At 36.1% G+C, this 26,690-nt stretch overlaps 3 protein-coding genes across 4 annotated transcripts; all 3 read left to right on the top strand.

Moving 5' to 3' along the window:
- Positions 1 to 171: 171 nt before the first annotated feature.
- On the top strand, positions 172 to 5,153 carry LOC113709315 (putative transcription elongation factor SPT5 homolog 1). Of its 2 annotated transcripts, none has more exons than XM_027232058.2 (16): positions 172 to 752; positions 1,425 to 1,663; positions 1,745 to 1,891; positions 1,985 to 2,143; positions 2,230 to 2,301; positions 2,534 to 2,860; positions 2,957 to 3,112; positions 3,202 to 3,299; positions 3,374 to 3,422; positions 3,498 to 3,653; positions 3,738 to 3,884; positions 3,974 to 4,049; positions 4,265 to 4,423; positions 4,549 to 4,597; positions 4,684 to 4,778; positions 4,864 to 5,153. In XM_027232058.2, the coding sequence occupies exons 1-16, from the start codon at positions 476 to 478 to the stop codon at positions 4,908 to 4,910; spliced, it is 2,253 nt and encodes a 750-aa protein (XP_027087859.2). In that variant the 5' UTR covers positions 172 to 475; the 3' UTR covers positions 4,911 to 5,153. The 2 variants fall into 2 exon arrangements, with proteins under 2 accessions (XP_027087859.2, XP_071922275.1); XM_072066174.1 differs by having other exon boundaries at positions 331 to 752; positions 3,374 to 3,414; positions 3,490 to 3,653.
- A 703-nt stretch (positions 5,154 to 5,856) lies between these two features.
- LOC113710672 (uncharacterized) lies at positions 5,857 to 6,339 on the top strand. The gene has a single exon (XM_027233796.1). It carries the CDS (start codon positions 5,857 to 5,859, stop codon positions 6,337 to 6,339), a length of 483 nt encoding a protein of 160 aa, XP_027089597.1.
- A 4,473-nt stretch (positions 6,340 to 10,812) lies between these two features.
- On the top strand, positions 10,813 to 19,596 carry LOC113709698 (calcium-dependent mitochondrial ATP-magnesium/phosphate carrier protein 1-like). The gene is made up of 7 exons (XM_027232542.2): positions 10,813 to 12,528; positions 13,042 to 13,459; positions 14,543 to 14,687; positions 16,090 to 16,205; positions 16,300 to 16,378; positions 18,338 to 18,571; positions 18,939 to 19,596. Exons 1-7 carry the CDS (start codon positions 11,328 to 11,330, stop codon positions 19,293 to 19,295), a joined length of 2,550 nt encoding a protein of 849 aa, XP_027088343.1. The 5' UTR covers positions 10,813 to 11,327; the 3' UTR covers positions 19,296 to 19,596.
- The last annotated feature ends 7,094 nt before the right edge of the window (positions 19,597 to 26,690 follow it).

Consider the following 26,690-nt stretch of genomic DNA (forward strand, 5'->3'; position numbering starts at 1 on the left):
AAGATTAACTCCTATGGCAAGTACTCAGTGGTTTACTAACTCATAAGTGAGGCCCAATAGAATGCACAGTCCACATATCTTTTATGTCAAAAGAGCCCAATCAACTTTGGCCCATTCACCCAATTTTCGGAAAAAAAACAGAAAAGAATTTGAAAAGAGAGAGAAAGAGAGGGAGAGAGACCCATTTCCCTCCGCCTCCTTCCCTATAAAGATTGGGATGAATCAAAATCAGCGAACCCTCCTTCCCAATCCCATTTCCCAAATCTCTTGACTGTTCAACCCTTCACCCTTCATCTAGGGTTCCATTAACTCCACGTTCTCTCACACACACCAAAACCCACCCAAAAACACGCAGTAAAACGCCTATAAATAACCCCCTCGTGGGCACTCTCCCGATGTCTCAATTTCGATTACGTTTGTGCGATTGTGTTGTTAAAGAGTCGATTCGGAAAGTTCTAGGCATTGGGTAGTAGCGATGGGGCGCAGCCGAGGCAAGAAGAAGGGCAACGAAGAGTTCGAGCCACGAGAAGTTGACGATTTCGACGGTGGAAAGGCCGGGAGGAAGAAGCGACGGCGATCGGAGTTCGTCGATGATGTAGCGGAGGAGGAGGAGGAGGAGGAGGAGCGCGAATATCGCGCTGGTAAACGCCGCCGCTCAAAACGGAAGTCCGGGTTGCAGTATTTAGACTGGGAAGCGGTGGTTGATGATGATGAGGAGGAAGATCAGGAGGACGAGGAAGGATTCGACGACGGTTAGAGAACTTTGACATTTATATTTTTTTTCTAGTTTTATTGCATTTACTATGAATAAATGTCATTTTTTAGTAACTTTGTTCGTAAGGGCCTTTTTTTCCCCCTTTCCTTCTTTATTAATTACCAGGGTTAAAACAAAAAAAAAACCACTGACTACTTAACCCCACCCCCCCCCCCCCCCCCCCCCCAAAAACAAAAAAAAGAAAAGAAAAGCGCCACTGACTATCCTAATGGCTAATATATCAGTAGTAGATAAATATATATTCTTCATCCTGATTGAAGAAGGCCTACCATTTTCGTTACCCGATTGAGCAAGTATTATTTTCGTCTGCGCATGTTAAGAGATACGAGTTGGCTGCAATGTAGTTTCTTTCTTTGATGGCCTATGAAAGTTGTCTGCTTTGTGCAAGTTCCTTCATATAACTGGGAGTGTCTCTTGATATTAGTCAAGAGAAAGAAATACTTACATACCATGAATCTGCTCATTAAACTTCTTAATGTATAGCCCCAAAAAAGAGTCAAACAAATCCTTTAGCGTTGGATGTTTTTGGCGGATGTTATGACACAATGATCAACTTCTTTACAAGAATGTTGCATTTCGTTTGTTTGAGTTTTTAATACTTGATTGTTGACCCATCAGTGCTGTTCGATGTTTTTGTTGACATATATAGACTTCATAGAGAATGGGAGCGCAGATATACTTGATAAAGATGATGCTATACAGACACATCGTAGTTTCCTTGTTGATTCTGAGGATGATGAAGAAGAAGATATTGAGGCACTTGAGAAGAGGGTACAGGAAAGATATGGCAAGAGAGATTTGGAGCTTGATGAAGAGCCAACAGAAGTCGAACAACAAGCTCTCTTACCTACTATTAGAGATCCAAAATTGTGGAGGGTGACATGTGTGGTATGTGATTTAGCCTCTCTTCTGGACTGAACTTGAAGGCTCTTATGAAAGTGCATGATATCTGACTCGTGGTTAATGTAGAATGGTCATGAAAGAGAAGTTGCTTTTTGCCTGATGCAAAAGTCTATTGATGAAGGATCTCATCTGCAAATCAGATCAGCTGTAGCTCTTGATCATATTAAGAACTATATTTATGTTGAGGCAGACAAAGAAGCTCATGTGAAGGAGGTATGCGTTAATTGTAGGAGTACAGTGTGTATGTGACAGAGTTATGTCTAGCCATTACATTCCTGTTAATGTAGTTTCTTGCTTCTGTTACAGGCATGTAAGGGATTACGTAAAATAAATAGTAAACAAATAATGCTTGTTCCACTCAAGGAGATGACAGATGTCCTTTCAGTGAAGACTAAAGCTGTTCATCTTTCTAGGGGTGCTTGGGTGAGAATGAGGAACGGAATGTACAAAGGAGAACTTGCCAAGGTTGTGAACCTTGTTTTCCTTCAATTTTGTTGTTTGGATCTCTTTGAGATACTATTTTTCTTGACTTCTAGCTATTTGTCCTAAAGGTTGTTGATATAGATAATGTGCGGCAGAAAGTAACGGTGAAACTGTTCCCCTCAAATAACTTGCGGGCCCTAGTAAGTAAATTGTTTGTGTTATCTGCTGTATTTATTTTTGGTTTTTTTAAAATTGCTTTTACTAATTTTTTTTTCATTTATGAAATTTCTACTACTTATCATCTTCTATTTAAAAATTTTGTTCTCTGCACTTTGGAGTGATTAATGATAGCTATTTTTTTTTTTTTTTGCTGTTTTCTATTAGCACGTTATGATATGCCTGTATACTTACATAGCAAGTTACTTTTTCCAGGGTGATGGAGTTTCAAAGAAAAATGATTTTCATATCACACCGCGTTCCAAAGATGGTTTTTTACTCAAAGAAGTGTCCTTCAGATCAGTTAATGCATGTGGCGTACATCCCACTATTGATGAACTTGAGAAATTCCTTCATTCTAGTCACATTGAAGATGGTGATATGGCAAATTTATTTAGTCTATTGACAAATAGGAAGAAAGCGCAGTTTTTTAAGGGTGATCGAGTCATTGTCGTGAAGGGTGATCTTAAGAACTTGAAGGGATGGGTAGAGAAAGTTGAGGAAGATAACATCCATGTGAAACCAGATGTAGGGTATCACCTGGTAAAATAGCTAACTTCATGGCTTCAAACTTTCGTGCTGAAGTGCCTAAAAATGCATAGTTGGTTCTTATGATTGTTTGCACCATAATTTTTTCAGGATTATCTTGTAATGAGTCACAAAGAGCTTTGCAAGTACTTCGAACCTGGGAATCATGTTAAGATTATATGTGGAGCAGCAGAAGGTACAACTGGTTTTGTGGTTTCTGTTGAGGGGCATTTGGTGAATATAATATCTGATACCACAAAGGAACTTGTAAGTTTTTCCTATTTAACTTAATGTCTTTCAGCATTCCGAAAATCTGCAACGAAGACAGGTAACTTACAAACTTCATGATTTTCTAGCTTCAAGTATTTGCTGACCATGTCATGGAGATATCTGAAGCAGCAAGCGGTGTCGATCAAATTGAAGATTTTGAGCTTCATAACCTTGTGCAGCTGGAGTAAGTCTTTCTTACATCTGGACATTATTGTGTTAGTGTGAATGCTAGCTAAAATTTGTTCATTTTTTGTGCAGTGATTCGAGTTTTGGTGTCATCATTCATATTGAGAATGAATCTTTCCAGGCGAGTTTTATGATATGGTGTAAAGTTGTGCTGTTAACCGACGTAAGTTGCTGAAGTTTGGTATTACCTTTTCAGGTACTAAAGGGGATCCCAGGGAAAGCGGTGGTAGAAATTGTAAAGCTGGGAAACATAAGATGCAAACTTGACGGAATAAAATATCAAACAAAAGATCTACTAAACCACCAATTATCAGTGAATGACCTTGTGAAAGTTGTGGAGGGTGTATGGAGGGTGAGTATTTTGACTGCTTGTAATGTATGTCTCTTGGAATTACCTGTTCTATCATTGATATTATTTCTTATCCTCCTCCTTCAGGGAAGGACAGGTAAAATTGTACATATTTACAAAGGAAATCTGTTCATTTATGACCATCATCACCTGGAGAATGCAGGCTTTATGTGTGCAAAATCTCAATCTTGTATACTGCTTGCTGGTGGATCACGAGCAACTAACAACTGGAACGTATGGATCGTGTATCCTGTTTGGCTAGTTTTTATCTGTTTTAGTTTGCTGTTTCCAGTCAAAATTCATACAATTTTGCTACCGTGTAGGGTGAGAATACTAGCTCATGCTCTCGTGTTCATCTGTCTCAACAGAGATCATCTAGAGGCTGCTCATCTATGAATGGTATGTGGAATGTGTTTTTATTCTATTAATTGTTTACTTGATTTCATTATGTTCTTTTAACTTCAAAAGTTGGATCTAGGTATTTGTTTTTAATAACCATATTTTTTGTACTCGATTTTCTCTACTTTTTAGAATGTGGCTCATCTGTGAATGGTATGTTGCTGTGTTTCTTGATTGAAAGTTGAAAATAATTGTGACATTAAAATCTCTTTTAGCTAGAGGAAGATATGGGGTTCAGCAAGAGCGTGATGCTTTGATTGGTGCTTTTATTAAAATTCGCAAGGGTGTATACAAAGGTCACAAGGGGCGTGTTAAGAGCATAAAAGGAAAAAATGTTCAGGTGGAATTGGAGGCCCAGATGAGGGTGGTTCTAGGCAAGTTTTTTGATGAATTGAGCAAACTCTTATTTTAGCTTCCCCCCCCCCCCCTCCCCTCCTCTCCTTTCTAGTTATTGGTTGGATGTTTGTTTTGGCATACTGACGAAGATCATTATGTGCAGTGGGTCTTGATCAAATAACTGATACTGTGAATATCTCAATGCCTTCCCGGTAAAATATGTTTCCTTTAGTTTCTCTCTCACTTTTGATCAAATTCGTAATTGTTGATAAAATATTTCTACTGTTTGTCGTGCCAGGCAAGCATCTAGATCTGGCTTTGAAAGTGAGGCCCCTGTTCATTCTTCACAAACTCCACTGCATCCATGTATGACTCCAATGAGAGATCACGAGGGTGTGTTTCTTTCTTCTTGCTTACTTCATAGTATCATCGAGGAGGTTGGTTAGCCACTAATCTGTTATTGCTGCTGCAATTACAGTTCACGATGGAGGGTGGACACCTGTGCATGGAATTCAAATCCCATAGTGGGTGTTACTGCCGGACTTTCTGGCAATTGGGTCTAGGCGACCATATTTTGCTTGGTCTTTATGGCTGAAGACTCTCTGGTTTTTTAACCTTTGAGACAATTAGATGTTTCTACTTCTTTGTACATGGGAACTTACTTTGTGGTTGAAGGCCGTCTATCTATCATTGGCTAGTTTAGATTTCAGACAATTAGAGGTTTGTACTTGCATTTAGGAAAATTTAAGTATTGAAGAAATTTGATTATGTGGCTTGAGTTTGTCGGGGAAAGACTTGCAAGTTTTTTTTTTTTTTTTTTAATAAAGTTCGAAAGGGTAGTAATATTATTCACAAGAAAGTGTGTAAACAAATTCTTTTGGAGGGTTAAAGGTATGACTTGTATAATTTCTGGCAGTATTGGATTGTCATTAGCTGCGGATAAAATAAATTGATGAATGCGCTGAGAAGTTCTCCCGATTATCAGAAGACCATTTAAGTGAACCCGACTAGTGGGACAACACTATTAACATTGAAAAAGAAGAAAGAAATAAAAAGAAGAACGTACTATTAACCATGAAAAAGAAGATGGATTTAAATGTCCAAAAACTGACGGTGAGATATGAATGGAACCGTTCGGACTAAGCACAGTTAATTTCCTCTGAAAATATGATATATGTGTCTAAACATACTCGGAAGTTGCCTGAGATGTCGCGGAAGCCTTAGAATGTTGTAAACTACCTCCCACAATTTCCTCTATACGCTCAAACTGTTCAAGTCTGCTCCAAGCATGCAACAAACAGTTACATGGCACTCTAACCGCGTTCCAAGGCCTCCTAATCCACACTTTCCTCTCTATAATTAACCAAATAGCTAGCTAAATTTGCTGTCAATTTGATTTTTTTTCATTCCTCACTAGTGTTCCAATTCATTATCGCTTCACCTTTTCTTTTTTGTTTCACAAGCAAAAAACATGGCTTTCAGGGCAACAAACCAGTTGAGACCAATGCTGAAAGCAATGGGATCACAAAGCCGCTCATTTGCATCCTCTGCAACAAGAAAATATGCAACCGCAGCAGCAGATGCAGCCATGCATGTTCATGAACACATGCACCAGGCAAAGTCCAAGTTCCCGGCCAATGGGGATTGGGCTCCGGTCATGATCATGGGCGGTTTTCTTGTAACCGTGGTCACCTTGGCCACTCACAGTGCTTGGCAGCAACTAGCATATTCCCCAACGGTTCAACTAAGCAAGAAGAAGAGAGAAACTGTTCCCGAGGTGTACCAGCCAGATGCTGTTCTGGGTTCATCTGACAAGTTCATTAACAAGTCTTTTCTTCGAAAAGTTGCTCACATTCAGGACCATAAACGCACCCTTGACGACCCTTCTCGCCCGAACCCCTTCACTCATCCAAGGGACATTGAGTCACTGAAATCGGTTGGAGTTCGTGAATGAAGCTCCTTTTTAAACTTCTGCAGATTAAGATTTAATAAGGACTCCATGCGTGGGTAGTGTATATGATCTAGGATCATGTTTTGATTTATGTTCTTTTCGTATTTTGGAATATTTTCGCTGTAGGAATAATTGTGAATTATCCTCCCTCCTTGCTCGGGTTCCCTCTAGAGAGTGGATGCATGGGAGGGGAATTAGTTCGTCTCGCCTCAAGATCTGTAGGGTTTCTTTTGTGCTTAATCAGCCAAAATAAACACAGCATCTTCTGCTGCTATATAAGGAATGGTCAAAAAATTTTCTTACTTTTTCATTGAATTATCTCTCATTTTTGGAGTTTTTATAGAGGTAACTAAAAACTTTTGTTTGTGGTCCAAATGGGGAGTGAAAAAAAAGGTTGGGGGAACAGCAAGCGAAAAAGGGTTTGCCTTGAGATTGACAAGGAAATAGTACCCACTCACACTACTATTTTCTACATCTTGGATATTGATTCAATGTCTCCAGGTTAATTATTACATTTCATTTTAATATTATCTTGTTAGGGTATATTCGATATTAAGTAATATTTAATGTATACTTTGTCCAAATATATATATGTACTTTTAATTTTCTCACTCTAGTTTGACTTAGGGCATCCACAATGCTATTACACTTTGTGAAGTGTAATCCATATGCCACGTCAGCATTACACTTTCTCCTATTTTATTACACTTTCACTCACAATGGATTACACTCCACAAGGTGTAATAGCATGGGTCCACAATTAAATCAAATATTTATTTTAATAATGTATAACTCATATCCCATAAATAAATAAAATAATTTTAAAAATAATTTTGTTATTTTTAAAAAATAAAGTACTAACTTTCATTAAATTTTTTACCTTTTGAATTTTTTATTTTCTAAAAATGATATTATTAATTTTTAAGTTTGAATAATATATCTTTTTCTATCTCTCAAAAATAATATATTGTTATTTTTTCAAAAATAATTATACACAAAATTAAACAAATATTTGATACCTCAAATGCGAATATATCATAATAATCCATACTTAATTAATAAAATGCAAATGTAATTAGTTGAACTCCATAACATTATATTACATAATTTAAATCAAATAAAATACAAATAATAACAAAATGAATACTAATTTTAAATCATTTAAAAATGATTATAGGTCCCACAGCATCATGGATTACACGCATCATGGATATGATGCGTGTAATCTCTATGACACGGCTCCAATGGGAGATCGTGTCATGGAGCGGTGTAATGGGGAGCCATTACACCCGCGTTGTGGATGCGCTAATGAGTAGTAGTGCCTACTATTTTATTTGTTATTTTCTATCTTGCTGAGATCATTGTATTCACAACTCTATGCCTAAAAGGTGAAAAATAAGAACTTAATAGTCTTTAGGTTTATCGACCAATTCTACTTGAAAAATTTTACAGACAAACATAAAAATAAAAATAAAAAGGAACTTTTGGGACTATTATAGGACATTTCCCGTTAATCACTAAGGATGCGTTTGATAAAATTAAAATATGAATCTATTAAATTATTGAGTTATTAAGTATTAAATCAAATACATTTAAATGTATATTACATTCAGTGATAAGTGAATAGCTTATCACTTATTTTGAGTTATTAAGTATTAAATCAAATACATTTAAATGTATATTACATTCAGTGATAAGTGAATAGTTTATCACTTATTTTGAGAGCAAATTTTATCTAAAAAATTTAATACTCACTTAATTAATTTAAATATTTAATTTTTTATTATCAAATATGTTGAACATATTAAAATATAAATTCATTAAATTTAAATGATTAATTGAATTATCAAACAAGCCTAATCCGTTCAAGTGTGGACTCATATTTTCTTGTGGCTCTGCTTCGATTTTAAGGCTGACTAGCTAGGAGCCTGCCAGCTCAAAGAATTTCAAATGCAAATAATGCTTCATGAATCATGTGTTGTCTTGATGACGGCAATATATCACCCCGTGTATTTGACAAATGACAAGACGCCCACCTGTTGTTTATTGTTACACTATAGATATAAATATATTTTTTGGAATAAGCTTTTTATACTCGTTTGACAAGTGAGTTTTTTGGATGTTTATCTAAAATTTTATTGTAACTTACTGTAGATATTTTTTAAAAAATTTTTGAAGTGTGTTTTTTTTGAATATTTTGAAATGTATAGTTTAAAATTTTTGAGAAGTTTTTTAAGATTACTGTAGCTAAAGTTTTTAAAAAATTTGTAGCAGACAAACTTGGCAAAAAAATTGTCTGTCAAACAAGGCCATTATCAATGTATAATCTTTTTCTACATTAACAAATTTAAATTAATGCCATATAACATGAATTAAAATCATGTAAATATAATATGCGTTCATAATTGATAGTATAAAAGAATCGCTGCACTGTCTAAAAAGTTAATCCTCTTTTTTGTCATAACAATAAGCCAATGAGGGTAGCAAAAATACACTTCAAGATAAGTGGATCCAGCTTTATAATAGTCAAATTTAGACCTGATTTCCGTAAGTAAAAGTTTTTAAAAATTGACCAACAAAGAGTACAAGGGTGGAGAATCGAGTAAATACTCAAAATTGCAGTCCTGAGATAAAACAAACACTGCTAATTAACGGTGGATAGTGATTGGATTTTGAGATTAAATGGTGAGTACCTTGAGGCAAAAAAAAAAAGGTGTCCAATCGCCTTCAATTTGAAATGCTGCCAGGTGTTACCAGTCGTACGTGGATTCTGCGTCAGCATTTTATCCGTTCTTATTCTTCGTTATCCAAAAGCTTCAACAAAACCATGGGCCTAATGCTGCACCCGTGTAATGATTGCCTTTCTTTCTTTTCTTTTTCTCTTTTTCGCGTAAAATATTTCTCTTTCCGTTAAAAAGATGAAAAAAAAGGAGTAATTAAAGGACCACAACTTCCAAACAACAATAAAATGTCCGAAAAGAAAGAGAGATTTTATACTACAAATTTGACCCTCAGGGAATCTTCAGCATCTCCCATTGCATTAATCGTCACTTATATCTTGATTTCAGTGAAATTGTTAGAAATCTCGAAAATAAATTATGTACTCCCTCCGTCCCACTTTGATAGTCCCATTTCTTTTTTCACACAGTTTAAGAAAAAGTAGTTAACTTTGTTGGAAAAGTAAATTTAGATTGCTATTTTCCTAAAATACCCTCACATTAAATAGAGTACAACTTTATGGAAACTTGAATTGATGGTAAAAAAAGAATCAACTCTCATTAAATGGGGTAGGTTTATAGTAACAACAACTTACATTGAATAAGGGTATTTTAGGAAAATTAAAATACAACTACATTCTTCAATTGGAAAGTGGACTTCAATTTGGGACAGACGAAAAAGGAAAACGGGACTATCAAAATGGGACGGAGGGAGTAGTAATTATCACAAACGTTTACGATGAGGGAACAATGCGGGATGAAGAAGACATATTATATAGATCAAAATCAGTGGTGTGACTTTTGGTATCCCTATTGCCTTCGTTATTATGATAATTAATCATTTGGGGTGCACAAAGCAGGACATCAACATCAAATACAGCTGGTTATTTAACACTTGAACCAATAAAATAAAGAACTACAAAATCTCAATAGGATTAGTTTACATATTGCTTAAATTAATTGACCACGCAACTTTACACTATTTTATTAATGTGCTTGATGTGAATTTACACCAGCTTAGAAACACCCAAATGGGATCGCATCAACTTCATTTTGATTTGGTGGGAAAAAAAAGGTTGTAGTATACGAATTGTGTACAAACTCAGTATGTTTAATTAATCCAACTGTTTGAACTCTTAAACAAGAACGGTACACCTAAAAAACAGTTCAATTTAATTTGTTTACTTGATTTAACACCCGAATTAATGAAATATATATATATTTTTTATCGACACAGAAACATCCTGAAACCGAGTTAATGAAATAGTTCGAGTTGTATTATGAAAGCAAGGAAAGTAACTTTGGATAAGGATTCGCCCAAAAGAATAATAACCTTGGGTAAGGATTTAGGACAGAGAAAAAAGTTGTAGGATAAGAAAATAGAAGAAACGAAAAAGGAGAAGGAAAAAAAAAAAAAAGGAAGAAAGAAGAAACAAACAAAGAAAACCGCTTCTTCATCTGGCAGTAGTTTGTGGTTCATACTTATCCAACACCTCCTTTCCTCTGACCTCAGATTTGCTGTTATTATTAATATTAAAAATGCCCAAGTCACTCAAAAAAGATAGAAAACTCTCAGATCCAAAATATTCCCACCACTAAATCCACCCCGCCACATAAAAATTTATCAAGTTAAAAGAAAAAGAAAATACTACTAGTTAGTATTAGTCTCTTTTTTTTTTTTTTTGTGGAAAGAAAATTGTAGGATTTAAAACAAATAGAAAAAATAAAATACACATTTATCTTCAAATCCTTTATTCCCTTTATCCAATATGCATTTCACCTAAGTTCCTCACACTCCATAATCCTACTGCACTGCAACCCAAAAAAAAAAAACACACACACACACATAGTACGCAAGGTGTTTATTTGAGTGTGTGTATATATATATTTTGTGTTATGACATCTACTACACAAAATATATATATGTATATTACAAATAGAAAAAAGCTCCGATGAGAAATCCTCTGTACATATTCACATCCTTCTATCACATCAACATCAAAATCTAGTCCATTGCCCAGAAGTTTTTATCTAGCCTATTTCTGCAATTAGGGCTTCTCTTTTTCTTCCTTGTTTTTTCGTTTTTTTGTTTCCCACATGGTTTCCTGTCTGCCAATAGCCTGTTATGTTTGCTTCCACGATTTCTTGTTTCGAGTGTTTTCTGTTTTCAAGAATTTTTAGATTTTAGCTGTGTAAACTTCAGCTATATAGATAGATAGGTAGATATACAGATACAGATACAGCTACAGATAGTGAAGGAGGGGATTGGGAGGGATGGGGGTGGTGGGTGGGAACGATCCAGTGATGGAATCATTCTTGAATTCCATCCAAGTGGTCAAGAATGCTTTTTCGCCATTGGAATCTAGTGTAAGAAAGGCCGCCAAGGATTTTGAGCAGTGTTGGCCTCATATTACCTTCAAGAAAGGGTGTTCTAGTGTTAGTACTGATAGCAATGATGATCAGAGTAATGTAAATTTGGGCGCCCCGGGGCAGTTGGGGTTTAGGAAGAAGAATAATAACGGTGGGGGTGGTGGGCAATGTGTGGTTGGTGATGAGAAAAAGAAGGGTTTATCGATTAAATTGCCAATTAAGATGTTTGTGGGCATGTTTGTGGAGAAATGTGGGGGTAATGGGAATGTTACTAGGGCTGAGAATGTTGCAAAAATGGGGTTGCAAGAGAAGGATGGTGGAAATGGTGGGAAAGAGGATGGGGGTTGCAGTAATTGCTTGCAATTCGCAGTGGCGTGGTCTTTGTTGATTAATGGTTTTGTTCAGGCTTTTCCTAGCCCCTTTAAACATGGGAAGAAAAGGATTCAGAGGGTATGTGATGAGAATGCTGTTGGTGGTGGGACACCGCGTGTTTCATGTGAGGTTAAGGAGAAAGGGTCCAAAATGGGAGGTGGTATGGAGTTCTGTGACAAACACTTGAAGGAAAAGGAGGAAAAAGGTTTGTCATTGGAGTGTTTTCTTGGTTTTATAGTTGATCAGTTCATTCAAAATGTTCAGAAGTTTGATGTGAGAATGCAGGAAATTAAGTGCAGCAGCACTGCCGATGGTGAGTCCGGTCCAGTTGCTGATGATCAGTTTGATCATTTGAGGGCGCTTGCTAGTATTTTGGAAGGTAAAAGGGCTGATGTGAATGTATTTTTTGGAAGTTTGAAGTTTGCGCGAGTAGGAGGTGTTCCATCAAGTATTGTTGGCGTTACTTCTTCCAACAAGGAAGAGGGTGATATTGGAGTTAACAATGCTGAAACTCAGGAAGGGAGTGCGGGTGGCAATTCCCCGCAAAAGTTAGCAAATGGGTTGCTTAGCATTCCCTTATCAAATGTTGAGCGTCTGAGATCCAGCTTGTCAACTGTGTCATTGACAGAACTGATTGAGCTTTTACCTCAAGTTGGGAGACCATCAAAAGACCACCCTGACAAGAAGAAGTTGTTCTCAGTCCAGGACTTCTTCAGATACACAGAAGCAGAAGGTAAGCCTTCAGCTCAAAGCAATATCCTTGCTTCAGTCGCTTTTTCACATAGCCATCGGGGTTCTCCTTGATATAATTGTCTCACATCTTATTTAAGCTTCATGATTTGTAGCAAGTATCATACCTAATGGCAAATTACTAATAGCACTTTTATATCACTGATTAAAGTTGTTGGATTTCCTTGTATGTTGTCACATTTATGGGATTAGCTCAGTTGTTGGTTTGGAATGCCTTAGGCTTAGGTCACTTTAATTACAGTTCTGAGTTGCTTGTAGGATCATAAGAAGCTACAGTTACTGTGAGATAGCAGGGAAAGGGAATAATAGAAAAAGAAGGGATGTGATAAATCATATTTCTTTTAGTTAGCTTTGAGATTAGGATACCCTAGACTTCAGTTTTGGCATGTGAATAGGTATGTGTTCTTAAAAATTATAGTGGATCTAGTTTTTATGTGTCCCTCAAATTACATAATCTTGTTTTCCTTCTTGAATTGTTCTTATTGCATTCTTGCAGGAAGGAGGTTTTTTGAAGAGTTGGATAGAGACGGTGATGGCCAGGTCACATTGGAAGATCTCGAAGTTGCCATTAGAAAGAGAAAGTTGCCAAGGAGATATGCTCGCGAGTTCATGCGCCGCACTAAAAGTCACTTGTTTTCAAAATCATTTGGTTGGAAGCAATTTCTGTCATTAATGGAACAGAAAGAGCCAACTATACTTAGAGCATATACAAGTCTCTGTTTGAGCAAGTCTGGGACACTAAAGAAAAGTGAAATTTTGGCATCTTTGAGGAATGCTGGACTTCCTGCGAATGAAGACAATGCTATTGCTATGATGCGGTTTCTAAATGCTGACACCGAAGAATCTATTTCCTATGGGCATTTTCGCAATTTTATGCTTTTGCTCCCATCTGATCGGCTTCAAGAGGATCCAAGGTGAATTGGATGTATACTGCTTTAGTGTCATTATTGCTTTGGAATGATGATCGTGTTTTTAGATTTATGGTCTAATATCATCTGTATCATAGGCTCTTATAAGAGTTAAATTTAATGTATCAGTTCCATTAAGTAAATGAGCAGGGTGGAATAATTTAACTTCCAATGGTTGGCTATTCATTATTTGATCTGTGGATGGTGAGAAAAAAGAAGTGTATCTGAGGAGTGGTCAGGATAGGAATTTGGGTGTACTTACAGTTTGTCCAGTGATGCTCATAACTTTTTACTGGCAATACTTGCATGATTTTTCATTCAGCTCTTTTCTTTACCTCACTAGTGCTAATTTCTGTATTTTGGTGGGAATGTTATTTCTTCAATCTGCCTCTTTATACTTTTGTGTCTTCCCTTACTTCGTACCAAAATTTGGTCGCTCTCGTGGTGAATAGAGCATTTAGCAAATTGCTTAAATTTCTGTCAGCAATATGCTGCATCTAGTAGAACTTTTTTCTAACAAGAACTTCTATAAGTATTTGATGACATTTCATGAATGTAATTGTCATTAGTGATTTTGGCTTAGTGCTTTTTGGACAAAAAAAATCATATTTGAGAAGCACTTCGCCTTTAAAAAAGGTGTTCAATTTCATGTATTCACGTCTAATAGATGGACATGAACTGTTGCAACTTGAAGGGTAGTAACATTTTGATCTGGGCAGTTTCTAATCTTGAATTTTTATCATAGCTCTGCATGGTGTCCCATTCACACGCACACATGCAGGAATGTCTAGTACACGAGTACAATCTGATTAACTCAGAAAATAGTGTCTCACTCAATTTAATTAGTTACAGGTGTTTTCTTTAACTAAGAAAATAGTGTCCCACTCGGTTTAATTAGTTACAGATGTTTTCTTTAATCACCTCCATTTTAGATCACACACTTCCATGTGAATTACTTGCATGTTATGTTGTGTCTTTCCTTTCCAGAGTAAGCATCTGGATTATGTGATTGGCTAGTTATTCGGCTTCCTACGCACAATGTAGATTAAATTAACGTACAGCTTAACTCAATTTACATCATATATGTAGGAGTATCTGGTTTGAAGCAGCTACTGTAGTTGCTGTTCCACCACCTGTGGAAATACCAGCTGGAAGTGTTTTAAAGTCAGCACTGGCGGGAGGGCTCTCTTGTGCATTGTCCACATCTCTAATGCATCCTGTTGACACAATCAAGGTTTGTTGTTCTGTAAAAGATAATTTGGTAGTATGTTTCACTTGGGACTTCGCAGAACTTGACACCTGGAGCATCCATATATTGAACATTTTATTTTTTTACCTTGACTATCATTGAGCAAAGTATGTACTTATACTTTGGCTGCTATTGCTAACCTCAATTCTAGACTTTTGGAATGTGATTGTAGTCATAAATAGAATAATCCTAAGTCAAATTGGGACAAACTCAATTCCACTATTCTTGAATTACTTGAATATGCGATTAAGGTAAATATGGAATCATTAGGTGCTTTGTCAGCTGCTTTCATTGGGTACTGGTTTTGAATCCAAATTTTTGTTTTCAGTGCTGTGAATGCATTTGAGGTGGCTTGCATGTAATAGTTTCTCTTGGGTGTAACAGCAGCAAAAACTCTCTTCTTGGAGCGAGTTTTATTACTGTGAACTGAGCAACTTGACTTGGGATTTACATAGATATGTGTTTTTGGGGTCTGAGTTCCACAGGTTAATCAACTTAAAGGAACAAATAGTTTAAAAGGGTCAGCTTTCGATACAAGTAGTCAAATGCCCACTGTTCAACCACAAGAAGACAATTGTTTCCTTCCTCACGTTGCAGGGCTGATTGTAAGAAAAATATTTGGACAACAGAAGTGAGAAATTCTAAAAGCTGCTGTAGGACTACTTTAAGATGAAGTAGTATGCCTGATTTGACAAGGATTTTATGGTTGAAAGTGGAGAATATTGATGGTTAGTTTGGAAACAAAAGTATGAATGTTTAATAGGTGGGACCTCAAAAAATAGATTTTAGGGCTGTTTTTTTTTTTTTGGAGCTCCTTTTACCGTTCAGCAAGATAGGATTATGGGGCATGCTGAGCTTGTTACATGATTGGGAATCATTAGTTTCTTGGTGGAAGGAAGTTAATTTGTCATTAAGTGGTTCTGAACTTGGTAGCAAAAATTTAAGAAATAAAAATAAAATGGGAATTGCAATAGGCAATGGCTTACAAGTGGCTAGTTAGAGAGAAGAGTTTACTTGGAAAAAAGTGTTATATCATATAGTTCCCAAGGATTAAAAGCATCAAAGTTCGATGTCTAGAAACTCAAGTCCACAATTGAAGCCCAAGCTACGTGGAAGCTGAAGCTACACATGCCCTTCTTTACCATCCTTGAAACCCCAGGTATCAGAAATCGAGCATTAGAATATGCTGCCTTAGACAGGATTATAAGTGCTATTCTTTACCCATCTGGCAACCCGAACTAGAATATTAACTTGATGAAAATCACAATAGATGAAAGCTATCCCTTTTGAAAAATGTGTTCTCTGCTTAGCAATTACCAAATAAGCTGGCCATAAGTGGTAAGTTGATGAGTTATGCAGTACTGATACTTGTTTACTCTTCTTCCAGACTCGAGTACAAGCTTCAACACTTACTTTCCCTGAAATTTTGGCCAAGCTTCCAGAACTTGGAGTTCGTGGATTATACCGAGGCTCAATTCCAGCAATTCTTGGACAATTCTCAAGGTTCTTTAGATTCTCTCTTCTTTAGTTCATTTTACACTCTAGTTCTGGCATGCTGTGGTGTAATAATGACTAATACGCTTATATGTTATTCCAGCCATGGTCTACGAACTGGAATATTCGAAGCAAGCAAGCTTGTACTCATTAATGTTGCTCCGACACTTCCCGATTTCCAGGTAAGGTTACCGTGAAGGTTGTCTCACTGCATGAGATGACTAATTGCTGATTAGCCTTTGCTCTTATATATTTATTATGTACATCATTTATCTTGTAAATTAGTTATGAGGAAAAAAATAAAAAACATATATGGCTTTTCTTATCCCTCTTGGCTTTGGACAAGCATCATAATAATGTTCTGATCCATTTCTGGTCCAAAATGTTTTTTTTTTTGGGTGAAAATCTATCATTAAATGCTTTGAAATTTGTCATTTCTCTTGTTTGCAGGGACTACTAGAATGTATAATATCTTATCTAGACATGTATTTACTGGGGGTGGCAATTGGGCGGGTTGGGTTAGATTTGGGCGGGTTATTTATGGGTTTGGCATAATTGGGTTATAACCCAACCCGCCCAACTTTTCAACAGGTCTATTTTTGGTTGGGCTAATTTGGGTTCACTCAAACCCTGTATACCCAAATGCCCCAAACCAGATCTCTTTTAAAATTTTTTCCCCTTTCCTCACTTTTTACTCATCTTCTTTCCCAACATGAAGAACCTATTGATACTTTGCAACAGTTGCCGGCTTCTTCAGTAGTTATAGTCCACCGTCTCCGGTGATTGATTGGTGACTTTTTCTCATATCAAAATGCCTTCAAATTCTATTTTCTGTGTAGACCTAACATTTATCCTCGTAATAAACCAAAATCCACCATAGCAACCACAAATGGAAGTGACTAGCTATAGCACCACCACTTACTCCACCATGAAACCACAAGCTCTGGAAATCAATGGATGCTTTTCACAAAGCAGTCATTAACTCAGATCTAACTTGAAAGTGAGATATAGAACTTCATCATAACAAATTATAACGCTGTATGGCTGTGGGCTACAACTTGTTGGGTTCCAGGTTGATAACTCCATTGAAGGTATCTTGGGTGTTTATTTACCAGAAATTCGATTTAGAACTTTCAACCAAAGAAGAAAGGGATGGATCTTTAGTTAGTACTTGAGGTTGAATTTTCTGTTGATCAATTCTACGATCAGGACTTGCATTGGAGAGGAAGGGATGAGGAGGAGTTAGAATTTTGAAGTTTTTTATCTTGAAAAGATTTGGCCAAGAGAGATTTAAAAATGTTAAAACCCATTGGGCATCCAATAATAAACCCAGCCCACCCAACCCAAATTGACCCCGTAACCCCTTAGACCTGCCCAACCTTCTAAAAACAGTGGGCGGGTGGGTTGGGTTAATGGGTTTGGGCTTTGTTTGCCAGGTATAGTATTTGTATTACTCAGTATACCTGCATCAGTCATTTTGAGTTTTGCTGCATGTCTAAACCAAATTAGGAGTTTTCTCTTATTAACTGTGTAAGTATTGTACTTGGGCTTCTAGGATATTCCTAAGCAGAATTTTATTGCATCTGATCAGCGATATCGAGTCTGTGTCTTTTTCTTGTCATGCATTTGTCATATTAATCGGTTTCCTTAATTGGGCTGGTTGTTAATTGATTTTACTCAATCCAGACAAATCTCCTTACCTCCCCTGCTCCTTTGTCTTTCCATGAAATGGAGTAAAACTAAAGCAAGAAAATAAATAAAAATAGAAGGAAAAGAGGGTGGAAAACAAAGGAATGGCATAGCAAAAGTACTCCCCTTCTCTTTTCTCTTTTCTGGAAAAGTGAGGACTGAATAAATAAATCAAAATAAAGGATGGAAAAGCTGGTGGAAAAAAAAAAACGAATATTGGTAAGTGCAGAATTCAGTAACAGAAGTCCTACCATGCTATACCAGATATGACAAAGATGATAAGGACTCACAGTAGTTGAAATGCTTGCAAACTGAGAAGTTTGTTGTGCTTGGCCGTTGCAAAATCAGTTTCTTAACACAAATAAGTAAAATTTAGCCCAAGAACATGTCTTGAGAGAAAAAAAGTACGCTACTTGACTATACTAAAAGTTTGTTTCCATTTTTGCTGTTAGGTCCAATCTGTTGCATCATTTTGTAGCACTTTCTTAGGAACAGCGGTGAGGATACCATGCGAAGTCCTGAAGCAAAGGTTGCAGGCTGGTTTATATGATAATGTTGGCCAAGCAATCATTGGTACTTGGCATCAAGATGGTCTTAAGGGTTTTTTCCGTGGGACAGGTGCCACTCTATTCAGGGAGGTCCCATTTTATGTTGCAGGCATGGGGTTGTATGCTGAATCTAAAAAGGTATGCTTTAGCATCCTGCAGACTAATTTTCATTCCGTGTATAAATGCTAAATTATGATTAGTGCATTAGTACTATTGAGATTTATTCTCTGTGTATAGGATACATAAGCCGTTCTATTGGAGATAATTAATCACATTTCCTTTCATCCTGTTATACTTTTTTGTGTCAAGTTCTTTGTCGGACACTTGTGACAAACCTATAGTTTACTTGTTATGATGAGTGTTTTATTTTACGCTAAATTAAAATGAATAACTTGTAAGATGTGGTTTGCAACAACTGTCTTGTTACTCAGTATGATGTGTTTGCATAATTTGCCAACTGTATTTTCTTGTTATTTATGTGCAAATTGCTGTTTGCTGGTTTTAGGTTGCGCAGCAGCTTTTATGCCGTGAACTAGAACCCTGGGAAACAATTGCAGTTGGGGCTTTATCTGGCGGGCTAACTGCTGTTCTGACAACCCCGTTTGATGTTATAAAGACAAGGATGATGACAGCCCAGGGCAGGAATTTGCCATTAAAGCTGGTAGCCATCTCTATTGTTCGTCATGAAGGAGCCCTAGGATTATTTAAAGGAGCTGTGCCTAGGTTTTTCTGGATTGCCCCCCTTGGTGCCATGAACTTTGCTGGTTACGAGCTTGCAAGGAAAGCTATGGACAGAAGTGATGAAAACGGCGATCAGGGTAACCAGAAAAGGTCAGCCAGCACTGCCCAAGCATCGAAGTAAACTAGCAGTAATTGTTACCATGTCTCAAAATTTTGTCCCGCTCTCTTCTGTAGATCCTGGAAATTTTGAGCATTTTTCCAGATTAGATTAGTGATATACATGGTTCAAATTTATTCGTCGAAATCTCTGTATGGAAATGAACTACCATCGAGTTTCCATATCTTAAAAAAGACTCTTGCTGCTGAACATGTAGAATTTGTCAGGACTGGCACCCGTTCTGCTTTTTGTCTTGTAAGTACTACTCTTTTTGTACATTTTTACAGGTGACAAAAGTGCAGCTGACGTTTTATCTTTTCATCAATCTGTGATTGCACACCGAGCCATAAAATGGATCTGGGTAAAAACTAAAAAGAAGATTAATGCTCTTTCCAACTGAACTGACCAAGAAAAGACAACCTGAAAGGTGGTGAGAAGTGACCTGAAAAGATTACAAATGGGAATATAAACAAGCTTACTGCCTTTTTACCTTTGGTATCAAAGTCAAAGCAGCGTGAGCACATTTAAATGGAGTAATAGTCCTTGAGCTTCTTCCAAACATCTGTCCCATAACCCCTCAAGATTGTGACGCTCTTTCTCCAACTGACCCCGAAGATCTGGAAAGGACAGCCAAAAAGTTTAGTTACATACGGTAAATTAATCAATAGTTGGATCCATAAGAGGGGGAAAAATTACTTAGTTGGAGTAATCATGTTTATCTTTTTCTTGGTTTCCCCCACATTCTGATAGCATTGCGAGAAAGGGTTCTATCTTTGTGGGTATACATATAAAAAAAGGAAAAAAAAAATCCCATGCATTTGTTGGATCCAATAGGGGATCTTTTTATTCTAGAAATATCTATCCTAAGCTGATTTTATTAGTTGACAAATCTATTATTAGCACTGTAGGAGAGGTCCGGTGAGGTAAGCACGAAAGTCTTACTATAGATTTTCAAGTTGGGCTTGTTCTTGAAATCCATGAATTCAACTGTACGTATACATTCATAGCAAAGACTGTTGAAAGTCCACATCTAGAAACTTTGAATTGTAGAACTGATAATGGTGAATAATGGATTCCTATACAAAATCATATTTCGTACAACACTGGTTGAGATTCTTTGATCTTTATTCAATCACCTTCCAGAAATTCTAATAAAACTACAAAATGTTATCCATCCATTATCCAGGGAAGGCCTTGTGTATACACATTCAACCATCACTTGATCATAAAGATATAGAAATTTCTTCAGATCAATGTCAAATTTTCAGACCCTCCTTGTTTGTTGATTGGGCATCATCATTTGACTAATCTATCTCTCCCTCGGGACAATATAAAATCGAAGGGTCGTACGGGTGTTGGAGTACCCTTTGATATCAAAGTCAAGGAACATGAGTACATTGAACTGGGAGTAATTAGTCCTTGAGCTTCAAAGCATCCATTGTTTAAACCCTCTAGATTTTGACAATTTGAATACGACCAATGCATCTTGCCAAATTGGCTAACTACTTTCAGTCTCTGCAGGCAAATTTGGGAGAATATTTATCATTCTTAATACGCCCCCACCGAATTTCTTGATAATGTTTGTGCTTGACTCGATGGGCCGCATACACTATCACTTGGAGCGTATAAAAATGAGAAATGAAGGAAGATAACTTAGGCAATATAATAAAAGGCACATCATATAGTGGGTGGAGTGAATTCTGAATAGGCTAATTAAAATTTGCAATTGGCTGTTTTAAAACTAACATAATGCACCAACTAGCAAGGATGTGAGTTTAGAATCTTAATGCTCTCTGACCATAGCTGCAAAAGAATCAAACCGCTCACAAGTCGATTTGATCAAAACTCGACTCGAATTTGATCAGTATCAAACTCGAGCCGACTATAGAGAAGCATGTATATATATATATATTATTTTATTTTAATAGCAAAATTACATATATCCCTAGTATTTTTATTATTTATTAAGAAAAATGCAAGAAAAATGACTATTTTATTCATTTTTAAAAAAAAAAAAATAATTATTTTTTTATGGTTCAAGTTTGAGGTCGAGTTCGAGTTCAAATTTTATATTGAAAGCTTGTCAAGAACATAGTAAAATTGAATCGAGTTTGGATCGATTAGATCAAAACTTTCTATTCGACTTGTTTGCCACCCTATCTCTATCAAGGCAACTCTATCAAATATCAAAATTCAGGGAACTATTAATTCATCATGCAATTTTTTTTTCTTGTTTTTGGAGTAAGAAGAGTATAAATTTCCACAATGTAAGATGAATTAGTCACCATCGAACCAGCGTTTAACAGACTTTTAAACTTATAGAAGCTTCAAATTTGACTTGAAAGTAGCAGCCCAGAAGGTTACCCTCTCAATCAGTGTAAAGGACGTCAACAATCTTGCTAGTCTTCCTTCTCATAGAAGGGCTATCGGAGTGAGTGGCAATTATAGCAGAAAAGATTTTCCAGTTTGACGCAGAAATGGGACAAAGAAATGTAACTTGTCTGAAACTATACTTCATTTTGCATCTTCTGTGAAAATGCGTAAAATGATATTTAGACTGTATGCTAGACCCGTCTGAAGGGTTAGACAAGTTAAAGAACTCCTGGGGACATGAATCTTAACAAGGAATTGAGGTCGGAGAATCATTGGATTGAGCTTTGAAGATTAGTGTGAATTCAAGAAGCCTGCAAACTTTTATTGTTTCTTTTGAATATTTCTAAGTTAAAATGAGCGTAGTTATATCGACATGCACTACCACTTTGTCCAGCTAATTGATTAAGCCCCTTAACCGATCTAGTACGTTATTAAAATACAAAAATAAGGGCTAACTTCATTTTGCATCCCTAAACTTATGTAGCTTTTTCACTTTGTACTACAAACTTTAGTTTTGAATATTTTGCACCCTCAACTCTCAATTTTGGACGCTTCACACCCTCAAATCTCATGTTTGTCGTATTTAAATCGAATCAATGGCAATGTTAGTAAAATTAATGGCATAGAGGATCCTAAAAATCAATCGTAATTTGCTGCTGCAGCAGGTGGTCAAAATTAGCCAAGGTATTGCATCTAGAATAAAATGATACATTGTCATTAATTTGCACTGACATTTATTTCATTAATTTTGGTAGCATTGTCATTGATTGAACTTAAATAGGACCAGCTTGAAAATTTAGGATGTAAAGTGTCTTAGAATACAAAATATCTAAAATTAAAGTTTAAAGTATAAAGTAGGAGAGTGATACAAGATCAGAAATAAAATTAGTCCTAAAAATAAGGTAGGACTTCACAAACTGCATCTTGATTGAAACTTGATATTTAAATGGGTGTGTGATATGAATATCCACAAAGATTGATTATGGTGCAGAAAACTCCTCTTATTCTAACTAGGGAGAATTTCGAAAGCCTCTTTTCTTGAGGTTTTTCACAATTTCACCTAGAATATGTAATTTATTTAAAATTAGAGGAGAACTAGATGTAATTATCGAAAACCTTAGGGGAGGTCAATATATTATCTGTTATCATATAGTCCTCAGGTTTTTCGCTTATCTCCTTCAATTTCTTTAATTAAGTCCAACTCAAAAACAAAAGAAGGAGGAAAAAGTAGTACGATTGGAATGTCTGTTCTCTCTGTTTTAATGATTTTCAATCCTACACCAAAGTGCGTGGTGTGGAAATTGAAGATACTAGTGGTGGCACTTTTATTCCCCTTTTCCTCAATATACTAAAAACCAAGAAAGAATGCATCAAGATTAGGTAGCCTAATTATAGGTTTAACAACCCAAAAAAAAAAAATATATCTATATACAAGTTGTAGGTTGGAATCAAGTAAAGAAAGGGCTTTGATTGGTGCATTATGTCTTTCAAAGAAAAAAGGAGAAAGAAAATCGAAAAGAAAAAGATACATAACCTACATGCCATAAAGAAAATTCTGGTAATGATCATACATCATAATATTCCATGAATTGCACATATTGACTGATCATTGACTGCTTGAGAGCTGTATGGTTAGTCTGATCACTTGCTTATTGTATACTTACAGATGAACCTTGACCTCATGATATTTCATTATCAATCAGCAAACTTTTTTTTTAAAACAAACAAGGAAGTCAGCTAGTGCACCTTAAAGACTGCAAGCAACTGTTGGACTTTGGGGGCAAGATAACAAAATGAAAATGCCTGATTGCCTTTAAAGATCAAAAGTTCCAATGTGGAATTAGTTTTGTTCACTCGTCAAATAGTTTCCATAGCAGACTTCCCAACTGCAGTCTCCCTGTTCCCACCTGACATTAGTTTTTTACTTCCAGTAATCAGACCTTAGAATATTAAGGATTCCGCTTGGAGGGGCTACTAGAATATAGTCCCCTATGCCCTGTTGATTAATTATTGTGCTCCGCGTTTGTTTCCCCCGTTAACTACTTAATCAAACCGAGTTTTATCCCTTGACTGTATTAATATGTTAGGTGAGTTTTGTTTGAATTAACGTGCCTCAACCCAATTACTTAATATATACTACTACTTCAATGGTGAACAGGATCTACCCATTGACATTTTCTTGGTTTAATTAGTCAATGCAAACATGCTGCAAAATCTGCTTTGAGTCAAGCTTATTGATTTGTATGTTTCATTTAGGGGAGAACTTTTATGCAATGCCCAGTCCTGTATCCATCAACTTCTGCATTAGAACTTGGCTTTTAGGTAGGGTAATTAATTAGTTTTGTATGCATTGCCTGCTTAGCCCAAAAATACAAGTACGCGAATGTAAACGACTTTGCACCACCACACATCCGTTTAATTGGAAGAGTAAAGAAGGCAATCATTACCCTTAGCTTCGAGATATAGTTCTTCAATCTTCATGCTTTCCTTGCAAAGTCGTTTGTAGTTATATCCGTCAAATTTGACGGATTCAATGATCTTGCAAGGCAGGATTTCCTTCTGGGCAAGGCAAATACTTGGTCATGTTTGTGTGGTTGGCGGGTTATTGTACGGAGTGGGATTTATCCAATACGCGCTCTCGAGCAGCCACTGCAGATTATCCAATACTGGGATAAACAGTGTACATATGAATAGCCTTTGCTTTCCCTAGTTTATAATGTAGGATGAAGCTACTTCCATATATAGGCCTTATCTAAGGTATTCTATCTTGATACAAGGCAATTCAATTCCGGTAGATTAAGGTGTTTAACAAGTTGCAATTCAAATTAATATCAGCCTGCAACATTGAATATTGTTGCATCAAGAATAACGACATGGGTGTGACATATTTAACTTCTTGTAAATTTTGTCTTCGCATTAAGTGGCTATTGGTCAAACAAATTACTGAAATTTATCTTACCAGCAGCAGATTGCGAAAGTCGTTGTACAAATAATTCAAGCAATATATGTATATATATATATCCACAAGTCGGATATAGTTTTTCTTTTCTGAAAGATAAGTCCGATGTGGATGAGACGCCACATTCATTTTCCATCTCACATTAGTCTTGCAAGACGACCTAATTGATTTATGTATACCCCTAACATAATATGCTTCTTCCAATTTAATTCTGTAGGGCTTCTCACAGATCACTTGGCAATTTCCCCCTTCCCATTTTGGGTTCTCCAACTCAGTATGAATTCCTACTGCAATAAAAGAAACATTCCCACTTTCTTGATTTTTTTTTTTCCTTCTTCTTTGAATTGAGGATCAGCATTTATGTTTGTGGGATCGTTGGATGATCGAATCATTCTGTCACATAACTGTCATTTACTCCCTTCAACTAGAAATGTGTCAGCTGCACCATTTTTGTTCAGAGAATGCGGTACACATTGGCTACGGAATTAATTGTAGATGTGCATGTTGATAGGCTATTAATTACTACTACCAGTTTTAGTTTCTTTTCTAGATGATTGATAATCGGTTATTTTCCTCTTTCACACGGTTGTTTGTTCTCACTTCACAGTCATGATCAATACTTCTTCTTTTTTAATTCTCAAGTTTTGGTTACAACAATCATTGATCAAACGCGGCTAGGAATGTAATCTGTTTTCAAAATCTTAATCGTAAAGACTGTGATTGCATGCCAAAGCAGTGGCAAAATTTTATAAACATGCAATATCAGTCGTGGATCATTATGTGATCAATCATGCATAATCATATTCATTAATTTTTAAATCTTTTAATGAGTATCCAACGGGCACTTGTTAATACATCAAAATTCCTTCGGACCTGTCATGTATGTGTGTGTGTTACACATACTAATAATTATTATCATATCTTATATTTATATATTTTCTCTAATTAGTCTTTTCTTTTTGAAATTTTAACACGACCCGAAACATATTTTAACGGGTGCCTAATAGTTACTCGGCACGTGCTAGACAAGCCTCAACTTTTTGTCTTGACAAAAACATCAGAAGTAACGAATTTCCAACTTTCAACAGAACCTTCTCTGGTGGCAAATCATCCATTGGGTGATTTATGACTAGAATACAAGTAGCTAAAACAAAACCTTGACATTAGCAAAAGGTCGCTATATTATGGTTGTGAATACGAGAAAAGAGTCCAAAGATATATATCTTTCATTTGACGGACAATTTGCAAACTAGAAAAAACAAATCAAGCAAAATTTTTCTACCACAAAGTCTCTAAAGTAATGTGGACCAACTAAAACTTTCAATTTTTTGTTTGTGGAAAATGATGGTTTATAACCACATGCAATAAATTTGACAATGTGCCCATCTCGTAATTCACCAAGTAAAAATTTTTAAAATTTTCTTCTTGTGTGTGGAAAATCTAATCAACACTTTAGAAAGATGTAAGGATTTTTTGTGGAGTCTATCCATCGTAGGAAAAGGTAAACTCTATGACAAGCTGGTTGTACTATTCCCGAATAGTAGAATAACTGATCCAAATTCCAATGTTCAAACAAATGATTAATTGCATTTCTAATCACCAGCCTTTGAGCAAATTCCGGTGGTGGTTCAGTCCTCACCGCTCAGTTAAGTCTCTCTAGTTAAATTAGGATAAAGCAGGATATAAATAAAGTGACGATAATTAAAAAAAAAGGATTAATTTCATTTCTGGGGGGCCATGCATCTATAACACTTTTTTGCAAGCTACAAGTTACAAAGAGTTGACTCATCATTTTTACATATAAAATGATATTTCTTTTCATAGTTTTACATATAATCTTTTGGCATTTTTTTTTATGTAGATCATAAAATTGTCTATAAAAGGAATAACTTTTGTCTGGTTTTTTGGTTATCGGAAACTAGTAGTATATCCTAACTGTCGGAAAATTCAGTCAGCTTCGCATCACTTTTCATGAAATAATGAAGATCCAAAAGTCATTCAACTTGGACTTGCACCAAAATAAACCACCAAGAAATAGTAGTTAATTTGAATTTTGTGAGGAGTGACCTCAAATCTTTCCCAAAAAT

This window comes from Coffea arabica, chromosome 9e, assembly GCF_036785885.1.
Source record: "Coffea arabica cultivar ET-39 chromosome 9e, Coffea Arabica ET-39 HiFi, whole genome shotgun sequence".
Taxonomy (NCBI): Eukaryota; Viridiplantae; Streptophyta; class Magnoliopsida; order Gentianales; family Rubiaceae; genus Coffea; species Coffea arabica.